At 34.3% G+C, this 20,125-nt stretch overlaps 1 protein-coding gene across 2 annotated transcripts in view; it reads right to left on the bottom strand.

The window, feature by feature from the left end:
* MON2 (MON2 homolog, regulator of endosome-to-Golgi trafficking) overlaps positions 1–20,125 on the bottom strand; it is a 121,851-nt gene that overhangs the window by 43,239 nt on the left and 58,487 nt on the right. For both annotated transcript variants that reach the window (XM_082665115.1, XM_082665116.1), the window contains exons 13-24: positions 19,503–19,584; positions 18,179–18,363; positions 17,280–17,392; positions 16,830–16,934; positions 16,393–16,473; positions 16,241–16,314; positions 16,059–16,149; positions 10,979–11,080; positions 9,757–9,867; positions 8,096–8,271; positions 6,123–6,285; positions 1,888–2,181 (exon numbers count right to left, since the gene is read on the bottom strand). In XM_082665115.1, the coding sequence (XP_082521241.1) occupies positions 1,888–2,181; positions 6,123–6,285; positions 8,096–8,271; positions 9,757–9,867; positions 10,979–11,080; positions 16,059–16,149; positions 16,241–16,314; positions 16,393–16,473; positions 16,830–16,934; positions 17,280–17,392; positions 18,179–18,363; positions 19,503–19,584 (1,577 nt within the window). The remainder of the gene's footprint in view (positions 1–1,887; positions 2,182–6,122; positions 6,286–8,095; positions 8,272–9,756; positions 9,868–10,978; positions 11,081–16,058; positions 16,150–16,240; positions 16,315–16,392; positions 16,474–16,829; positions 16,935–17,279; positions 17,393–18,178; positions 18,364–19,502; positions 19,585–20,125) is intronic.

The following is a 20,125-nucleotide window of genomic DNA, read 5'->3' as shown; positions in this document are numbered from 1 at the left end:
TCCTTATATTAAGTTTATCCTTAAGGTCATGGAATATGAAAAATTAAAATAAATTGGATAGACTATTGTCTAAGACTTACTGAGCTGAGGTGCCAATGGAGCATCTAGGGGGTAACGTACAAGAAGGGAATGAAGCTAAGAAGAGGGATCCAGGCAAATATATGAGTGACATCTGGACAGAGGTTACTGCTGAAACTTCAGGACTGGATGAAGGTGCTTGAAAAAAATCAAGCAGGAAGCGGTTGGGATTTGGGGAATGTTTACATTTAAAATGTAGAATCAGAGGAAGTAATAGGAGCCCAAAAAATAAAATAAAAATTGAGTAAAGAAGCACACGCATGCTGTGGAACACAAGCCAAAGGAAGAGAAATTTCAAGGAAAAAATAATCAGCAGTATTAAATGCTACAAAAAATGAGCAGGATAAGGATTGAGCATGGGGCAAGAGACTTGGCAATTAGAAGACTACTTGTAGAGCCTATGAACAATTTGTGTGGTTCTAAAAATATGGTCTCAGAACCATCAGCATCACCCAGGAGCTTCACAGACATGCAAATTCTCAGTCCTTGCGCCAGGGTTTGAAAGAAATCAGAAACTCTAGGGGGTTGGGGACAGTGGCTCAAGCAATTTGTTCTTTATTAAGTCCTCTAGGAGATTCTGTTACATGCTAAGGTTTAAGATACTCTGAAGTAGAATAATCTGGATATCAAATTACAAGGGGGTAAGGGAATGCAGGGGAATTGAGAAAGAAAAAAATTTATTGAGATTTAGGCAGCAAGATTAACAATGAAGCTGTCTGAAAAGAAAACAGAAATCAGAGAAAATATCAGTTTGTTTTTTAAAACAGTAAAGGACTGCAGCATGTTTGTGAACTGAGAAGCCAGGGGATAGAGTTGAAACAGAAGACACAAGAGAGGACTTCCCTGGTGGTCCAGTGGTTAAGACTACTCTTCCAATGCAGGGGGCCCGGGTTAGATCCCTGACATCCCTCATGCCGCGTGGTGCAGCTAGTTAAAAAAAAAAAAAAAACGAAAAAAAAACAGAAGACATAGGAGTGGGGAGCAGGCCTTTTAATTATTTTTATTAGGGAACATATTAATTTTTTAAGAAGACATTCTGGGGTCTTTTTATTAAACTGAAAACACTGTTAAATACAATGAAGGTTTACCATTTTGCCTACCATCAAACTTGCTGATTTCAAAAATTCACAAAAGCAATGGAAGGATTATAAATAGAATTTTATTAAAATGGAACAGATTAAACAAAAAACAGAGAGCTTTTAGCAAAGAGGGGATGCTCACTAACAAGCTGTTGACCCTGTAAGAACATTTTAAAAAGACGATAAAATTGAAAAATTAAAAAAATGAAACTGCATATTTAATGAACGAACATGGAATTTACAAATTGGAGGTGGTTTTTGTTTGGTGAGCCTGCAAGTAAATTTCACTACTGGTGAAAATTTTCATTTGACTATATTATATTTGAATTATAGGTAGTGGTTTAGCAACTACTAGTTCTATTACCACAGGGGAAAACGAGGAGAAAGGGAAGTGCAAAGGAGATAAAGAGATAAAAAGATGAGGCTTTTAGTATTTAATCTGATCTATGTCAGGTGCAATTAAAAATACGACAAAGCTAACATTTTCTGTTTTGCCAAATGCACAGACGGAAACTCTTCTTTAAAAATTAATAGGAAGAAAAAGAATATAAATGTATAACTGAATCACATTCAGTGAAAGTGAAACTAACACATTTTAAATCAACTAGAGTTCAATAAAAAAACTAAAAATTAAAAAAATTTTTTTTAAATTAATAGGAACAAGTTTAATTGAAAAAGTATATAAGCATGTCTCAATTAAGAACTGATAACTGAAGCTATTTTACAGTACCTTCCAAATAACAGTGTGCCACGTTGAGGGCTGTAATAAAGTTCCATGTGCACCAATTGTCGAAAATAGAGTTTGCCCTGCACTCTTCCTGACAGCAGGACGGGGGTCCACACATAGTTCACCCAATTTTGCATAAAGACACAACCACAAACAATCAAACGGTGGTGCAGGGTGGAACGGCCGATTTAAAACCACTCCTTTTTCTTCTGCCTGCTTTTGCTGTGCTGCTTCTTCGTTATTTAATTCTTTTTCAATAGTTTCTCCTCTTTGGAAAAAATAATCTGAAATATTCCACTAAAAAGCAAAGGAGAAAATATCAATTTATTCATAGATTTTATTTTAAACACATAGATATGCAACACATACTTTTTCAGAATTAAAAAAACAATTATTTCAGAAACTCCTTTTCTAGTAGAATGTATTTAATGAAAATATCTCCTCTTCTGTCAAGTGTCTCTGACTGATTTCAGAATTTGAGGGAGCAATCTTATGCTAACATTAATAATTTGAAAAAATTGGTGCAGTCAATGTGGAAAACAGTATGGAAAAACTAAAAATAGAACTACCATATGATCCAGAAATTCCACTCCTAGATATATATTTGGAAAAAATGAAAACACTAATTTGAAAAGACACATGCACCCCAATGTTCATAGCAGCACTATTTACAATAGCCAGGATATAGAGTTACCTAAGTGCCCATCAACAGATGAATGGATAAAGAAGATGTGGTAGCTAGATAGGTAAATAAATAGATTGTATGTATTATATATATATCTGTCTATATCTCTCTCTATATATATACACGTACACACACACGCACACACACACACACGATGGAATACTACTCAGGTATAAAGAAGAATGAAAATTTGCCTTTTTCAACAACATGGATGAACCTGGAAGGTATTATGGTTAGTGAAATAAGTCAGACAAAGAAAGACAAATACTGTATGTTATCATTTATATGCAGAATCTAAGATGAGTCAAACAAATGAATACAACAACAGAGAAAGAGACTCATACAGAACAAACTAGAGGGGAGATGGAAGTGGGAAAGGACAATATAGGAATAGGAGATTAAGAGGTATAAACTACTATGTATAAAATAAACAAGCTACAAGGAAATATTGTAAAGCACAGGGAGTAGAGCCAATATTTTATAATAACTTTAAATGGAGTATAATCATAAAAATTTTTAATCACTATGTTGTATACCTGAAACTAATATATTATAAATCAACTATACCTCAATAAATAAAAGAAAAAAGAAAACAAGTTGGTTCTACCTAGAAAGTTGAACATGCACATACATAAAGACCCAGCAATTCCAATGTAGGCTATGTGCCCTCAAAAAATTCCTTGCACTAGTGCAAGAATCTTTATGACAGCATTGCTCATAACTGCAAAGACCAAGAAATAATCCAAATGTTCACCAAAGGTAGACTGGATCATTAAATTGTGGTATAATCATAAAATGAAATACTGCATGATTAAATCACCAGGAGTGAATCTCAAAAATAAATGTTGAGCAAAGAAACAACAGAAGATTAAAGTATGATTCTACTTATTCTGTTTCATAAACAGGCAACTGCAAACAATATATTATTTAAGTGTAAAAGCATAAAGTGATAAAAACTATACAGAAAAACAGGGAAGCAAGTAACAGAAATTTCAGGATACAAATGACTCTGACAGAGGAGACCAGTGCAATCTGAGAGGGGCATATGAAGGGTCTTAAGTAGGGTGATGTGCCATTTCCTGGCTTGGGTGATGGGTACTGAGGTGTCTGGGTGTATCTTTACTTCACAGTAAAAATTAAAAGAAATGAAGGAGAATGAAAAAGAAACAAAATGTTTAATATGAAAAATTTCAAGAACATACAGAAAAACAGGGAGAATATATCAATATACTGATATAACCACCACATCTAGATATAACAATTGTTAACATTTTGTCATATTTTCTTCATGCCTATATTTTATAATCTCTACTAGAAAAGGCTTTAAAAAACATAACCATGATACCATTATTAACCTAACAAAATTATTAAACAATCCCTTACTATCATTTAATAATATTTTGTAATTTCATACACACACACACAAAAAAAAGGGGGTGCTAGGAAAACTGGACAGCTACATGTAAAAGAATGAAGTTAGAACCCTCCCTTACACCATACACAACAATAAACTCAAAATGGATTAGAAACCTAAATGTAAGACCGGACACTATAAAACTCTGAGAAGAAAACATAGGAAGAACACTCTTTGACATAAATCACAGCAAGATCTTTTCTGACCCACCTCCTAGAGTACTGGAAATAAAAATAAACAAATGGGACCTCATGAAACTTAAAAGCTTTTGCACAGCAAAGGAAACTTTTTTTTTTTTTTGCGGTACGCGGGCCTCTCACTGTTGTGGCCTCTCCCGTTGCGGAACACAGGCTCCGGATGCACAGGCTCAGCGGCCATGGCTCACGGGCCCAGCCGCTCCGTGGCATGTGGGATCTTCCAGGACCAGGGCACGAACCCGTGTCCCCTGCATCAGCAGGCGGACTCTCAACCACTGCGCCACCAGGGAAGCCCCAAGGGAAACTTTAAACAAGACGAAAAGACAACCCTCAGAATGGAAGAAAATATTTGCAAACGAATCAACGGACAAAGAATTAATCTCCAAAATATATAAACAGCTCATGCAGTTCAACATTTAAAAAACAAACAACCCAATTCAAAAATGGGCAGAAGACCTAAATAGACATTTCACCAAAGAAGACATACAGATGGCCAAAAGGCACAGAAAAAGCTGCTCGGACTTCCCTGGTGGTGCAGTGGTTGAGAATCCGTCTGCCAAGCAGGGGACAAGGGTTCGAGCCCTGGTCCGGGAAGATCTCACATGCCGCAAAGCAACTAAGCCCGTGCACCACAACTACTGAGCCTGCATGCCACAACTACTGAAGCTCACATGCCTAGAGCCCATGCTCCGTAACAAGAGAAGCCACCACAATGAGAAGGCCACACACCGCAACGAAAAGTAGCCCCTGCTCTCCGCAACTAGAGAAAGCCCGCGCGCAACGAAGACCCAACGCAGCCATAAATGAATAAATAAACAAATTTAGAAATAAAAAAAAATAAGAAGCATGAAGGCTTAAAAACAAAAAAAACAAAAGCTGCTCAACATCACTAATTATTAGAGAAATACAAATCAAAACTACAATGAGGTATCACCTCACACCGGTTGGAATGGGCATCATCAGAAAACCTACAAACAACATATGCTGGGGAGGGTGTGGAGAAAAGGGAACACTCTTGCACTGTTGGTGGGAATGTAAATTGATACAGCCACTATGGAGAACAGTATGGAGGTTCCTTAAAAAACTAAAAATAGAATTATCATATGACCCAGCAATCCCACCACTGGGCATATACCCTGAGAAAACCATAATTCAAAAAGACACATGCACATCAATGTTCAGTGCAGCACTACTTACAATAGCCAGGTCATGCAAGCAACCTAAATGCCCATTGACAGATGAATGGATAAAGAAGATGTGGTACATGTACACAATGGAATATTACTCAGCCATAAAAAGGAACAAAATTGGGTCATTTGTTCAGATGTGGATGGACCTAGAGACTGTGATACAGAGTGAAGTAAGTCAGAAAGAGAAAAACAAATATCGTATATTAATGCATATATGTGGAATCTAGAAAAAGGGTACAGATGAATCAGTTTGCAAGGCAGAAATAGAGACACAGATGTAGAGAACAAATGTATGGACACCAAGAGGGGGAAAGGGGGTAGTGGTGGTGGTAGGATGAACTGGGAGATTGGGATTGACATATATACACTAATATGTATAAAACAGATAATAAGAACCTGCTGTATAAAAAAATAAATAAAATTAAATTTAAAAAGAAATCAATTACCCTTCACAGCAGAGTCAACTGAACATTTCTCTTGTATGTACTATTATTTGTTTACTAAATTCTCCCATAACAAACCTTACAAAAGCCAAATTTCAGCTCAATATATCAAAATTATTCCAAATACTCTGCTTTTAAATAATTATTTCTTAAATGATATTTTTTAACCCTTCATACAAGGTATAAGTTTGGTACTGAAAAGTCATTTAAATGACTCCTATAGAGTCAAAAGCATAGCATTAGCTTGGCATTCACTCTCAGTTGCAAACAGTGATTTCTAGATTATATAAGGAAGGCAATGATACTTACCAATAAACCTATTGAAGTTAAACTAATATTAAGTTCTTGGTTATGAAGTCCAAAGCTACCTGCAACATCTACAACTATCTGCAGGCAAGTGCAAGGCATTGTTGGTAGAAAATCTGTCACAACCAACTGAAGACACTGGAATGCAGTTCGTATCAAGGATTCTCTGAAAATACAAAAGAAAAGAAATTTATACTCATGTATTTAACAGAAATGCAAGGAAAAATATATACCTTACAATAATTTGAAGTAAAATTTTATTTTAAAATTCGAACAAGAAAATTTTCCCTAACATAGATCATAGAGTACTTCATCATTTACATAAATGTAAAAAAAGATATGCTTACTTAAAAATAATTAACAAATAAAAATAAAGTACTCACAGGAATAAGAAATAAGTAAACTAAAAAAAAAAGAAACTATGTACTAATGCCATATTATTTCTATTGCATCAATTAGTCAAACAAAACATAGACATTGAATGAAAAAGGGAAATTGGATACAGCTACTTTCTCACCACTGTACCCTCAGTAACTAGCATGGTGCCTAGCACAGGAGAATACACACAATTCACTCACTGAATGAAAATGAGTTCCTTATTCTTTTATAGCTATACTATATTTTATTTAAAATTCTACATCTAGTCTGTAAAAGTAAAGAGTAATTTTGTATTTCAAATGAAGACAATAAGAAGTATATGGTTTTGGAGAAAAATTCTGGTGGTGAAAAAAATAATAAAAACATTAAAACAGCTAACACTTTGAGCATTTACTATATCATATACTTTCTAAGTATTTTACAAGTATTAATTAATTTCATCCTTACAACACACTCTATTTTATAACTGTTCGGATGATCTAGGCTTTGGCTGACATCTTTCCACTTTAATCATCTTGTATTTTATAGTATAAAAGGAAATTTGTTATTACAGATAAATAAGAAAAATTAATTTTCCACAGGAGTCTCAAGCATTTCAATCATGTAAAACTCCTAAACTAGTCATCAAAACAAGGTAAGTCCTGCCACAGAATTACAGACAAATATATCCAAATGTTTGCTAAATCTCGCCACTGCAATGCACTACCTTAAATTAAACAAGTCCATACATTTCCTCCAACTGTGCTCTTCCTTCTGTATTCCCTATTTAGTTAGTAATACCACCATCCACTAAGCTGCCTAAGTCACAAATCTTGGAGTCATCCCCGACTCTGTCTGCTATTTCTGCCTTCACCCCAACAGTCAATCTATTAAGTAGCTCAAATCCGTCTCCTATTTCTAGAGAGCGCTGCAGGATTTCCCATTTACCCCTCCATGCTACTGACATAATGAGGTATCTCAAACACATAACAAATCACATCATTCCTCTGCTTAAAATCCTAAAATTCCTCCCAAATGTACTGAGGATAAGTCCAAATAATTTATAAAGGCATATAAGGTCCTTTATAGTTTTGGCTCTGCCCCACTCCACAGGCATATACCCCTCCCACTGGAGTCCTATTCTTTTGTAGCATAACAAACTACTCTGTTACTAGGGCTCTAGGCCTTGTTCCTTTTCCACAGGTTTCTACTTTCAGAGCAGGAACTACTTATCCATGTAATCAGGCTAACTAGCAAGTATAGCATATATAGAGAGGTCAAACACTAAATGCTCATTTACATCTTACCAAATTGTTTACCAAAAGGAAACTCAGCCTTTGGATGTGTTTCAAAGTTTGTTAGATTGATGCATTTTTCTTATTGTTAAGAACCTTGTATTCATGTATAAATGGCAAAGAAACAGCAATTTTTCCATCCTTCCAAAACAAACGTGAGCCCTAAGAATTCCCTATAGCCACTTGAAGGTAGGGTAAGAAAAACTATTCTAGATCTTAAACTTAAGCAGGAAGGGCATACATAAAAAATTAACCATCATCCCAAGATTTTAGGAGGGATTCCCTTTCCCTATCACTTTTTGGATGTTAATTTTAAACACTTACCCTTGATCATTTCTGATTGCTCCCATAACTCCAAGCACTAAAGGCCATCCAGGCCCAAGACTGTCTCCCTGACTCTGCAGAATCTGCAACACACATTCTAATTGCTTGAGTCGGATATCTGGATGGTTAACACTGGACATCTCCTTTAATGGGTTCAGTAAAAGCAACTGCAGCCTCTGAAAAGGACGCAAGAGGCTAATTAGAAAGAGAAGTCCCAGAACACGGAAAGGCTCTGCTATTGCCTTTCAAGTTTAAATTCACCTCCACTCAGACTGCAATGGTAAAGAGAATTCTTTTAGTAAAATAAACATTGAAAAAGATTTCTCTAACAGTAATCATTAGGATTATTTTGTCATCTATGTCTTTTTTTTTAATAAGAGAAAATAAAAATCAATCTTCAAGATGCTACATTTCAGGATAAACAGGGAGTGATCTTATGTTAAAAGGTATTAATTATAGACACATATATAAATGAATCTCACTAAAGGAAATATATCTATATATACACCTAGCTCTATTTGGAGAGAAGAAAACAATTCCCAATTTCTAAAATTACCTTGCATTTACTCTAGTAATGCATACCCCATGTACTGAAATTTAAAAGTCTCAGTACTCCTAAAAATGAACAAGTACAGTAGACAAAGATGACATAAAACCACAAAATTTTTTTACTGTTGCAGAGTGAAAAAAGCACTTTGTTCTATTCTTTTCAGCATTTGAAAGCACTTGCTTCATTTTTAATTTTTTTCTCTCCAAGGATTCAATTATTTGGTTCACTGACTGAACAAACATTTATTAAGCTCTCACCATGTGCCAGGTATTAAGCTGGATGCTGAGGATATATACACAAACAGGGCTTTCGTTATAAAAAACTTAAATTGTAGTAGGAAAAAAATATGAAATCATTAAAATGAAAGCTCTATAAAAATGATCTTCTCTGTCCTGTTCATCATTCTATTCCCAGGCAGCTAAAATACTGCCTGGCATAGCATGCACTCAATATTATTTGTTGAGGAAATTTGTAGACTATAACTACATACAATACAGTGAGATAATAGGGCAATGGGAATGGCTATTAAATGCCTCATTCCTACTCCATCTTCAAATAATAAAACTTTGGTGTACTTTTTAGAAACTGTATAAGATATATGTGAATGATTATGGGAGTCAGGACAAAGGATTCATGACAAAAGTAAACTCTGAAAGTATAAAATAACCTTTAAAAGTATTTAAAAATAAAAATCTATTTTATTGTGCTTTCCTCTTCTGCCACTTGTTTCTCCCAATGTAAGGGTAATGAGTGGGAAAAATAAAAATAGAGACAGGTAAGGACCAAAGGAAAAGAGGCTAATAAAGTATGGCCCCCAAATGAAGCCTTGGCACTGCATGAGGAGGAAAACTTCTAGATCGGGAGACCAATTCTAGGTAATTTATTAACTTAGTTCAGTGTTATTAACAAGAAAAAATTTTAATACAGATAATTCTAAAAATCTAGACATATCAACCTTCTGTAAGAGATCCATGGCCTACAAATAAAATAGAATATTAAGCAACAAGACCCACTTTTAGACTATCATCTATTTGATAAATTAAGAAAAGTTACACATGGGAGAGGATGATCTTACATTAAGTACTTTTAAAAAAGAGGTTTTTTTTTTTACCTGGTTTTGTGAAAGTGGAGGATCATGGTTAAATGTTAATCCTGCTTTAATAAGTGAAGTTAAAGCTTCTGCTCCCCATTCTCTCATTCGAGAGTTTGGATGCTGGCACACCTAAGGGTACACATGTGGAAAAAAATTAATATTTAATTTGTATACTTCAGCTATGCATCACACATCAGTTTGGGAAAAGAAAAATTAAAACATCACATTTTCTATTCTTTCATATGTAAAAAGTTATATCAAATGTGCATCAATAAAGGTTGAAGAATATATGAAAATATCCAAAAGCTTACCTTCTGAATAAGAGGCAAGAGGAAGCAATAGAGAGACAGAAGATAAAAAATGAAACTAAACAAGTCACAGAAAAGAAAGGATTTCATAAAGGTAAATGACGTCATCAGAATAAACAAAAGCAGCAGATACTCAGGTTCTTAATCAGGTCTATCTTCATAATCAAACACTGAGCTAAAATTTGAAAAAACTTATTTTTTGCCATTTGATGACAATTACATAATGAAGAAATCTGCATATAATCTTTAATAGCTCATAAAAGTAATCCCAATAAAATGGAGGGAAAAAAAGAAAGAAAAGACAAGCACATTTTTTTCCTATTAAGAATAATACCTTTCTCAGATTACTAAAATAATGTGAAACAATCACAGCAACCTAAACCTAAACTGCACATAAACATGTATTCCATAGAAGCAGCTGTTAAGAAGCAGCTAATTCTTCAGATTCACCCCAGTCTGAATACAGGAGAAGAGAAATCCAAATAAAATTCCCTGGCACTATTTATAATTAGTGATACCAAATAGGTTTTTTCCCTTTGTAGAAGAGCTACCTCATAATCACAGGAAAGGCTGTAAAGGAGCAGTGTTTGGTATGAAGTCTCAGTGCTAACTGCCTTGAAGTTTCAGAACTAGCTGAAGGTGAGGGGATCAAAAGATTACATAATAAAAGAAAGGGGTCCCAAGCTATCAGCTGAAGGAGACTTCAGAGATTTCATTGATATATCACCCATTTTCAGTCAAAAAAGTCAACCTATTCCTTCACCAAAACAATTACTATAGAACTTTAGTTCCTGATAAAATATACAGACAGAAGTACAAGGAAAAAAATGTTAATGCTGATTTTTCTTATGGTTATCCACAATTATTAATTCACTGTGTATGTCTTTATCCTAAACAAAAAGTAAATATAATAATTAAGAAAAAGAGGTTACCTCAAGTAGATGGCCAGTTAGAGGTCTCCATAGAATTTCTATTCGGTGCATGTTAACTAGACCAGTTTCTAACAATTTGGCAACAGCAAAAAGAGATGGTTCCTAGAGAGAAAACATAATACATTTTTATATTATAAGGAGAATTTGAATATTTCACTTGTAAATAAAACTGAGGATACTGTGAAGAGCATGACTATAATTAATATATGATTAATTAGCAGTAAATAGAACAAAACCTCAGTTATCATAAGACAAGCCTTTCTGCCCACCCTCAAGTATCTAGAATAGCTCCTAATTGGAAAATTTGATTGAGAAGAGAATGCTTTAGTGGGCAAAGAGTGAAAATTCAAAAATTATTCCAGACACACAGAATGGCTAGTCTTCTGACCAGAAGGAAAGAATTTGCCTATGGACTGAATTGTGACCCCCACCCCCCAAACTTCATATGCTGTAACTCTAACCCCCAGTCTGATGGTATATGGAGATAGGGTCTATATAGAGGTAATTCAGGTTAAATGAGATCATAAGGGTGGGGCCCCAACACGATAAGATTAATGTCCTTATAAGAAGAAACACCAAAGAGCTTGTGAGCTCAGGCACACTTCTTTTCCCTTTTCTTCCCCCTTTTCCCTCTCCCTTTCCCTCTCTCACTGCCATGTGAGGACACAGTGAGAAGGCAGCCATCTTTCAATCCAGGAAGAGCGTCCACACCAGAACTGATCATGCTGGCAACCTGATTTTGGACTTCCAGCTTCCAGAACTATGAGAAAATTAATTTTTATAGTTTAAGTTATCCAGTCTACAGTATTTTGTTATGGCAGGCTAAGCTGACTGATATATATTCTTATTAGTGAAGTCTTCAAATGCTCAGGGTTTATGTGTTAATATCAGGAAATATGAAAAAAAAAACCAAAAAGCAGAAAGGAGGCAACAGAGATCAGGGGAAAGAAGCGTGGCGTCAAGAAGAGGCAGAGATAAGCGTTGTCAGTTTAGACACTAACAGAAAAGTTGCAGAGACAGAAGACAAACCCCGTTCCTCAGTCGCTGGCATTTCAACAACAGAAAGGGAGTCAGTGTATCTCATAAGTGGCTAAATTAGAGTACCTGGTCCATGTGTTATAAGAACAGTTTCAGTAAAAAGATCAAAGGGCAACTATCTCTAACCCAATATTAATAGAGGTAGTAAAATATACTTAAATGAAAACTAAGCTAAAACCATGAGAATTTTTTGATGAGTGGCTGTGGTACTTCAAAAGGAGACAATGCATTAGAAAAAACAAAAGGCAACTGAAATTTTAAAAGCAAATTAAGAGGATAATAGTTTTACAATTTTTAAGGAAAAAGATTACATAATTATTCTATACTCAACATTTTTACAGGGCTGATAAAAATCTATTATGGAAATGTGTGATATTATCTTTCTTTCCTAGTAAAAGCCATTGAACCAAGTACCCTGGGGTCTAAGATAAATATAGTCAGGTTGACCATTCCTGCGTGTGCTAATGCTGTAGGTACCCTAAAAATGTTTGTGGTAGAAAAATTCACCATTCTAGAGACAATATGATACAGTAGTTAAGACTGATGTCTATGAACTTTTAACATGTCAGTACTACCACTTAATAGCTATGTAACCTTGAGTAATTCTTTTTATTGAGGTATAACTGATTTATGATATTAGTTTCAGGTATACAACACAGTGATTCAAAATTTTTATAGATTATATTCCATTATAGTTACTACAAAATATTGGCTATATTCCCTGTGCCATACAATATAACCTTGTTGCTTATTTATTTTATACATAACAGTTTGTACCTCTTAACTCCCTTACCCTATTTGCCCCTTCCTCCTTTCCTCTCCTCACTGGTAACTACTAGTTTGCTTTTTTTTTTTTTTACTATATTCAGTAGTTTTTTGGGGGGGGGTTGTCTTGTTTTGTGGGTTTTTTTGATTCCACATATAAGTGATAACATACAGTATTTGTCTTTCTCTGTCTGATATATTTCACTAAGCATTATACCTTGCAGGTCCATCCATATTGTTGCAAATGGCAAAATTTCATGCTTTTTTAAGGCTACTAAATTTTTTTAATCTATGAAATGGAGATAATAATATACAGAAATGACCTCATGTTAGAAAGTACCTGGCACATAATAAATCCTCATAAATTGCCTAGTATTACCTCCTCCTTTTCCTCCTTCTTCTTATTCTAATGAGGATACACAGAGGAATCACGTAGCATTTAAAAGAATGTATATGTCCAGACCTCATACCCAAAGATTCTTATATTCATGAAGCCTAGAAACTGGCCCTGACTTGTGCATTTTTTAAAAATGCCATACCTGACTTTGATGCACACAAAACTTTGAGCCACAAGTGAAGTGGTTAAGAACGGAGCTCTGGGGCTTCCCTGGTGGCACAGTGGTTAAGAATCCACCTGCCAATGCAGGGGCCACGGGTTCGAGCCCTGGTCCGGGAAGATCCCACGTGGCGCTGAGCAACTAAGCCCGTGCACCACAACTACTGAGCCTGCGAGTCACAACTACTGAGCCCGTGCTCAACAACTACTGAAGCCTGCGCGCCTAGGGCTGGTGCTACGCAACAAGAGACGCCATCGCAGTGAGAAGCCTGCTCACCACAATGAAGAGTAGCCCCCGCTCTCTGAAACTAGAGAAAAAGCCTGCGTGCAGCAACGAAGGCCCAATGCAGCCAAAAATTAAATAAAGAAAATAAATAAATTAAAAAAAAAAAAAAGAATGGAGCTCTGGAATGAGACATATGTGGGTTCAAATCCAAGCTCTACCAATTACTAAATAGGTGACCCCAGGCAGGTTATTTAAGCTAGTTTTATATTTCATCTGTAAAAAGGGGTTATTACTACTGAACCTGACAGAGTTGTCTTAAGTGATTAAATAAAAATACGTTAGTACCTGACATACAGTAAACAAAGAATAATAGCTCTTTAATTATTTTTGTTGTTGTGATACTGAGTCTGGTAATATGCCTGCACAAATATCATCAATATTGCCCCCTTCTAAGAAAGAATTTGCAAGCTTTACCATCAGCTACCTCCTCAACACATTAGCACAAATTCCTGAAGTGAGAACCAAAAATGAGATGACTGGTCACTTTAAAGCCACACCTAAAGGACAATGATATATACATTTTAATTCCTAAGCTATATAACTCACTCAGAACAGCTGACATTGATAAACTTTAAAAAAAAGTAAAAAAATACAAACGTTTCTACTTATTTTAACATCTGAACATTTATAAATTTTTATAGAAAGCACAACTGAATAATAAACTGTTTTACACCTCCATAAAAATAATTTTTATAAAGTTCATACTTGAATACTTCTAAAAACTTTTATTTCCATTCCTTATTCACTACATTACTTTACAAACTTAAATCCTAAAATGGAGAGATGTGACCCCATTCTCAGGGAAGTCATCTCTATTCCAGTGTATCCATTTTCTCAACATCTGTTCCCCCCAAGCCTCCCTGAAATATCACAGCTACTCCTACAACTCTATTGAAATTATACTCCTCAAGGTGAACAATAAACTAATAATACTCAAATCTATTTTTTTCTCAATCCTCATTGATCCCGACTTCATGTAACATTTTTCTCTTTTGACTTCCATGAACCTGCCCTTTCATACACATATATCTCCTACTGTTCCTTGAATATTCAGCTCCAATCACAAATTTAATTTATCTTGATTAGTTTTAATTCATTTTAGTAAAAATATGTACTAAAAAATCTTATGTAACAAGTCAATAAGGATTCAGAAAATAAGTCTCATATCACTTAATATCTATACCATTTATTTAGACTCTCTTACCACCTTAACTGCCACTTATCCATGGGCCAAGTGGTTTACATGCTCTTTGAAAGTAGAAATCTTACATTTCCTTTATATTTTCTAGCAGAGTGTCATGTACATAGTAAACATACTGTACTTGTTGAGTGAATACATAAATTCTCAAGCCATTACCATATAAACTTGCTCAGATTTCATTAAGGTACTCTATTAAAAATATTATACTTTTGTGTTAAGAATTAATCTTAAGGATGTAGGATTATTGAAGGTATCAAGAATTTGATTACTTCACTGTGTTTCATATTATCCTTGCCTTGATTTGGAGTAAACTATAATATATATTTTCAAATACCTGCATGTTTATGTAATTCTCTACGTGCTTTAATATACAAAACTTTGTCCCAATAAGATCTTATTGGGTAATCTTTAAATGAATTACATGAGCCAAGATGACAAGCCACAGTACCCAGAATTATAATTAAGGACTAGGCAGACAACATAATTTTGGATCCTACAGTTGGATATTAAATAAACCATAAGCTGCATTCTCTGCTTTTCTAATTATTTTCTGGGTTACTTCATTTATTTGTAAATGGTCCAAGTACTATATTTATTCATTTTAAAATGTAGAAAGTATTTTATTTTAAATAATTTCTAAGGTATAAATAAACCCAAATATTCCCATGCTTTTCCAAGTTTAACAGAAAATGATATTTCGAGTATAGAAAGAAATGTTCTCAAAAGTACTGTTCTATTCATTTAGTCAACAAACAAAGCAAAAGTTTAATTTTCAAGGTAGGGAGAATCATTACCTTCAGAAAGAAATGATTAACACCTTATTTTCCAGCCCAACGAAGGCAAGAGAAATTGAGACATATATTCCTTGATTTAAAACTTGTACTGCTCCAATCATCAGTTGTAGTCATGAGGATTATTGTAACATTTTGTGGAACACATTTATAAATGTGGTGTTGAATTATTCTTTATAGAAATATTTTAAAAAATATTCAGTACATGAGAGAAATGGACACAATTTAAAATCATAATACATACTGGCACATACCATAAGCCAAAAAACGTCCTCTTCACTCCCCCTTCAACAAATAACAACCATAAATATAAAAACCCAACAGAACAGGGCTAGCCTACAAGGTATTAGTCCCACTTGTAAAACGCTAAGATCATAATGAATATACACCTTATTAAACAAAATAATACACCATATTTAACACAGAAAGGTAGAATATCACACCTTATTATTTCCATAGGCCATATCGATTGCTTCTAGGGATAAGGAACAAAGTGCATTTATTAAATGATGCAATGATACGTCATCAAGATACCTAAAAAAAAAAAAATGATGAAATAAGACATTCTGATCTAAAATATACAGCTAACAATAATGTTTGTATCAATTAAAAAACTGACTCTTACTGTGAGCTTTCAAACAATCTTGAAAGTATGTTGGAAATCACTGGCAAATCTGTCATCACTGCTGTTGTTAGAACCTAAGAGGAGAATAAAATTAAATGTAACATATAAACATTTTGCAAAGTACTAATTGAGTAAGAATGACTAGAGCTTACTGTACTGGGTCCTTCTACAGCTCTCCCAGGTTTCAAGGCACCACCACTACTAGGCTTTAATCCCAGAATCCATACTAGATGCTGTAAAAAAAAAAAAAAAAAAAATCAAAACAAAGAAATTTATAAACCTACAAAAATTCCAGTAACTAAAACTAAAATCAGTAGTAGGTATCTAATAACTAAATATAAATTAGTAATTGATATTCATACAAAAAACTTATTCCACCAAGCATAGGCAGTAGAACAGGCCATTATAAGAAACATCCCATTGCTTTGTACAATATGAGCCATGTCTTTTTTCTTTTTCTGACTTCTCCTTTTTCATACTTACTGTCTATTCAGGCCTGCCCAAAGGACCGATAGGCACTGGTGAGTTTAACTGTTAGCATTTAGATATAAAAACAACATTGGCCTCTGACCCAGAGGCTACAACATACCTGTAGAGTTGCCAAGACAAGTTGCCATGATGTTCCAAGAACAGCCCCATGGCAGTGTGCCAAGTTAAGTAAAGTCCTCATACACTGGATATTTTTGGAAGTTAGCTATATTAAAAAAGGATATATTTGTAAGAACTGTTATGCATTCTTGAAAATTATAGGCTTATAAAGAAGTATTAACGTATTCAAATTTTTTTACTAAAAAAACAAAAATATTAAGAAAATAGGCTTGGATGGTTTTGTACAGAACAAATTCATTTGCTTAAAAGTTGTGTTATCATAGTTGGTTATAATAATGTCACTCCATATTTATCTAGTTTTTCTAAAAGTATCATTCAGATAAAAGTAAGTATAATGATGAATTTTGAGAAACATTAAAAAAGGTATGAAAGATTTCCTTGATAGTTAATTAGTATTAATTGGTTACCAAGAAAAGAAAAAGTACTTTACCATTACTGTCCCTTGAGGCTGGACTGCTAGCGGTTGACCCACTGCCACAACTTGCTGGTGAGATTCACTTGATGGACTGATCATCATAACACTTTGGCCCTGAATGGAATATGCTAGAACACAAAGGAAAACCTAAATAATTAAAATATACTTTTCACGTTGTACTCAAAGTAATGTTATATTTTAAAACATTAATTTGATTAAAATAAGTTCAACTATGACATTTATTTAGTTACCTATTATCTATATGCAAACATTTTGAAAACTAAGGAGGTGAAAAAACAAAGACAAGTTAGGCAAATATTAAGTAATTTTATATATAACTTTAACAAATTATAAAACTTTGGTAGATTGCTTCACAAGCAAAATAGAATTTAGGACACTTACTATTTTAAACATGTATTCCCAGTAAACTTTTCTACTTAAAGTTGAAGAGAGACCAATACTCACATTTTCAGTTTGAAAACTGAGCATCACACTGAAATTTTTTTATATGACATGTAACACGTAACAAAGTAATCAACAAGAAAAAAAATTTTTTTGAATGTCAACTTAATCTAAGTGGTGGCAAACATTACTGTTCTATTAGTTCCATTAAAAACAAAACAAACTAACCACTCCCATTTCAACAGTATGCTAGAGTTTACAAAGGACTTCTAGATTTATCTTCTTTTATCCTCACAATCACTGTTTAAAATTGGTATTATTCTGCCCTACTCCCACCTCCACTGTTTTAAAAAGATGGAAGAAATTGAGGCTCAGGGACATTAACTTCCCATAGAGGTCAGAGACTCAGTGAGTGGAAAAGCAGAGGCTTGGACTCAGAATTTCTATAATCTCTTCCCTATGCCATGTCACCCCGATAGATGAAGAGAACTCAGAGGAAGCTGAAATCTTACATTTGTTGGAAAGTGTGGCTGCAGTGGTGGTATTCAATACAGTAAGAGCATAATGGGGAGGCAGGGAACCTTTGCATATTGCAGTTATAAAGGCATCTCTTGAAGTTACAAGGCCCAGTCTTCCACAAAGAGCAGCCATAGTCAGTTCAGCTTTTAAAATATTCTCAGTGGCAGCTTCATCTGTGCTGAAAAGAAAAAGTATTTTATTTAGCATGATTAATTTCTTTTAAATTATGCTGCCAAACATGATGTGGAATTAGGCAGTCAGTAAAGTTTTAAGAAAATCTATTTAAAACATTGTCAAAATCAGTCTACTTAAGAAGAACTTTTAACTAATAAACATCTGAAAATTTGAACTGGTTAAAAGCAATTTATGACACATATATTCATTAATGAAGAAAATGGTCAAGAACTCAAAGATATAACTTAAAAATATCAAGCATTTTAAAATCAGTAAATTCTATAATTCTAAAGAAAAACATAAAAAAATTGAATAATATAATCATCATCATTGTAAAAGTAGTAGTAAAGCTTAAAATGAAAAAGGCATTCTGTGGATAAAGAAGATGTGGCATATATATACAATGGAATATTACTCAGCCATAAAAAGAAACAAAATTGAGTTATTTGTAGCAAGGTGGATGGACCTAGAGTCTGTCATACAGAGTGAAGTAAGTCAAAAAGAGAAAAACAAATACTGTATGCTAACACATATATATGGAATCTAAAAAAAAAAGAAAAAAGATTCTGATGAACCTAGGGGCAGGGCAGGAATAAAGACACAGATGTAGAGAATGGACTTGAGGACATGGGGAGGGGGAAGGGTAAGCTGGGACTAAGTGAGAGAGTGGCACTGACATATATATACTACCAAATGTAAAATAGATAGCTAGTGGGAAGCAGCCACATAGCATAGCACAGCGAGATCAACTCGGTGCTTTGAGTCCACCTAGAGGGGTGGGATAGGGAGGGGGGAAGGGAGATGCAAGAGGGAGGAGATATGGGGATATATGTATATTGATTCACTTTGTTATACAGCAGATACTAACACACCATTGTAAAGCAATTATACTCCAATAAAGATGTTAAAAAAAAAAGAAAAGAAAAGAAAAAGGCATTCTATTATTTTAGGATTGTATTTTCCATTATAACATGTGACAATAGGATGGGGGAAGAGGATGGCAGAAAAATAATAACATTCCACGAACATAAAAACTAGTATTAGGAAATAATTCTCGGGATAAATTTAAGGAAACCATTTTAATGGTTTGTTGTTTTCTTTATAACTGCCACATGCAATATAAAACTTACAAAGACTTAATACCTGGCATCAAGAAGGAGTGAGAGTGCAGCAAGCAGACCACACCAGCAGGCATTCACCATTTCTTCCCAAACAGCTCTACTAACTTAAAGGAAAAACAAACAATATTTAATGATAATTATAGATGTCACAGCACTTGACAATGTCAAACTCTATAATCCCCCTTATCACTTGGTAATATAGCAAATATTCCAAAAACAACTCAATTATTAAATAATAAAGCTGTAACATTTAATATATATCTGAATAAATGAAAAATTTTAAACCATACCATAGTTTCAGAATTCAAGAAGTCTTTTTTTTTTTTTGGTTGTGCTGTGTGGCTTGTGGGATCTTAGTTCCCCAACCAGGGATGGAACCTGGTCCCTCAGCAGTGAGAGCGCAAAAGTCCTAAACACTGGACTGCCAGGGAATTCCCAAGAAGTTTTAAAACTGAGTTGTTTTAACATATCAATGATAAGATCTTTCTTACAAAAGTGATCTTCAAAATATATATATATATTTATATATATAATATCAGTTCCTATTCCCTTCCATTTCATTGGGCCAAACTTTCGGCCTGTATGACCAGCTGGCAGTGAGACACTGTGATAAGCAGGCTCAGCCACGAGACTGGTTACATACAC

The sequence above is a fragment of the Grampus griseus genome (genome assembly GCF_964374135.1).
Source record: "Grampus griseus genome assembly, chromosome: 11".
In the NCBI taxonomy this organism is placed as follows: Eukaryota; Metazoa; Chordata; class Mammalia; order Artiodactyla; family Delphinidae; genus Grampus; species Grampus griseus.
This window is presented reverse-complemented; position numbering and strand designations above follow the sequence as displayed.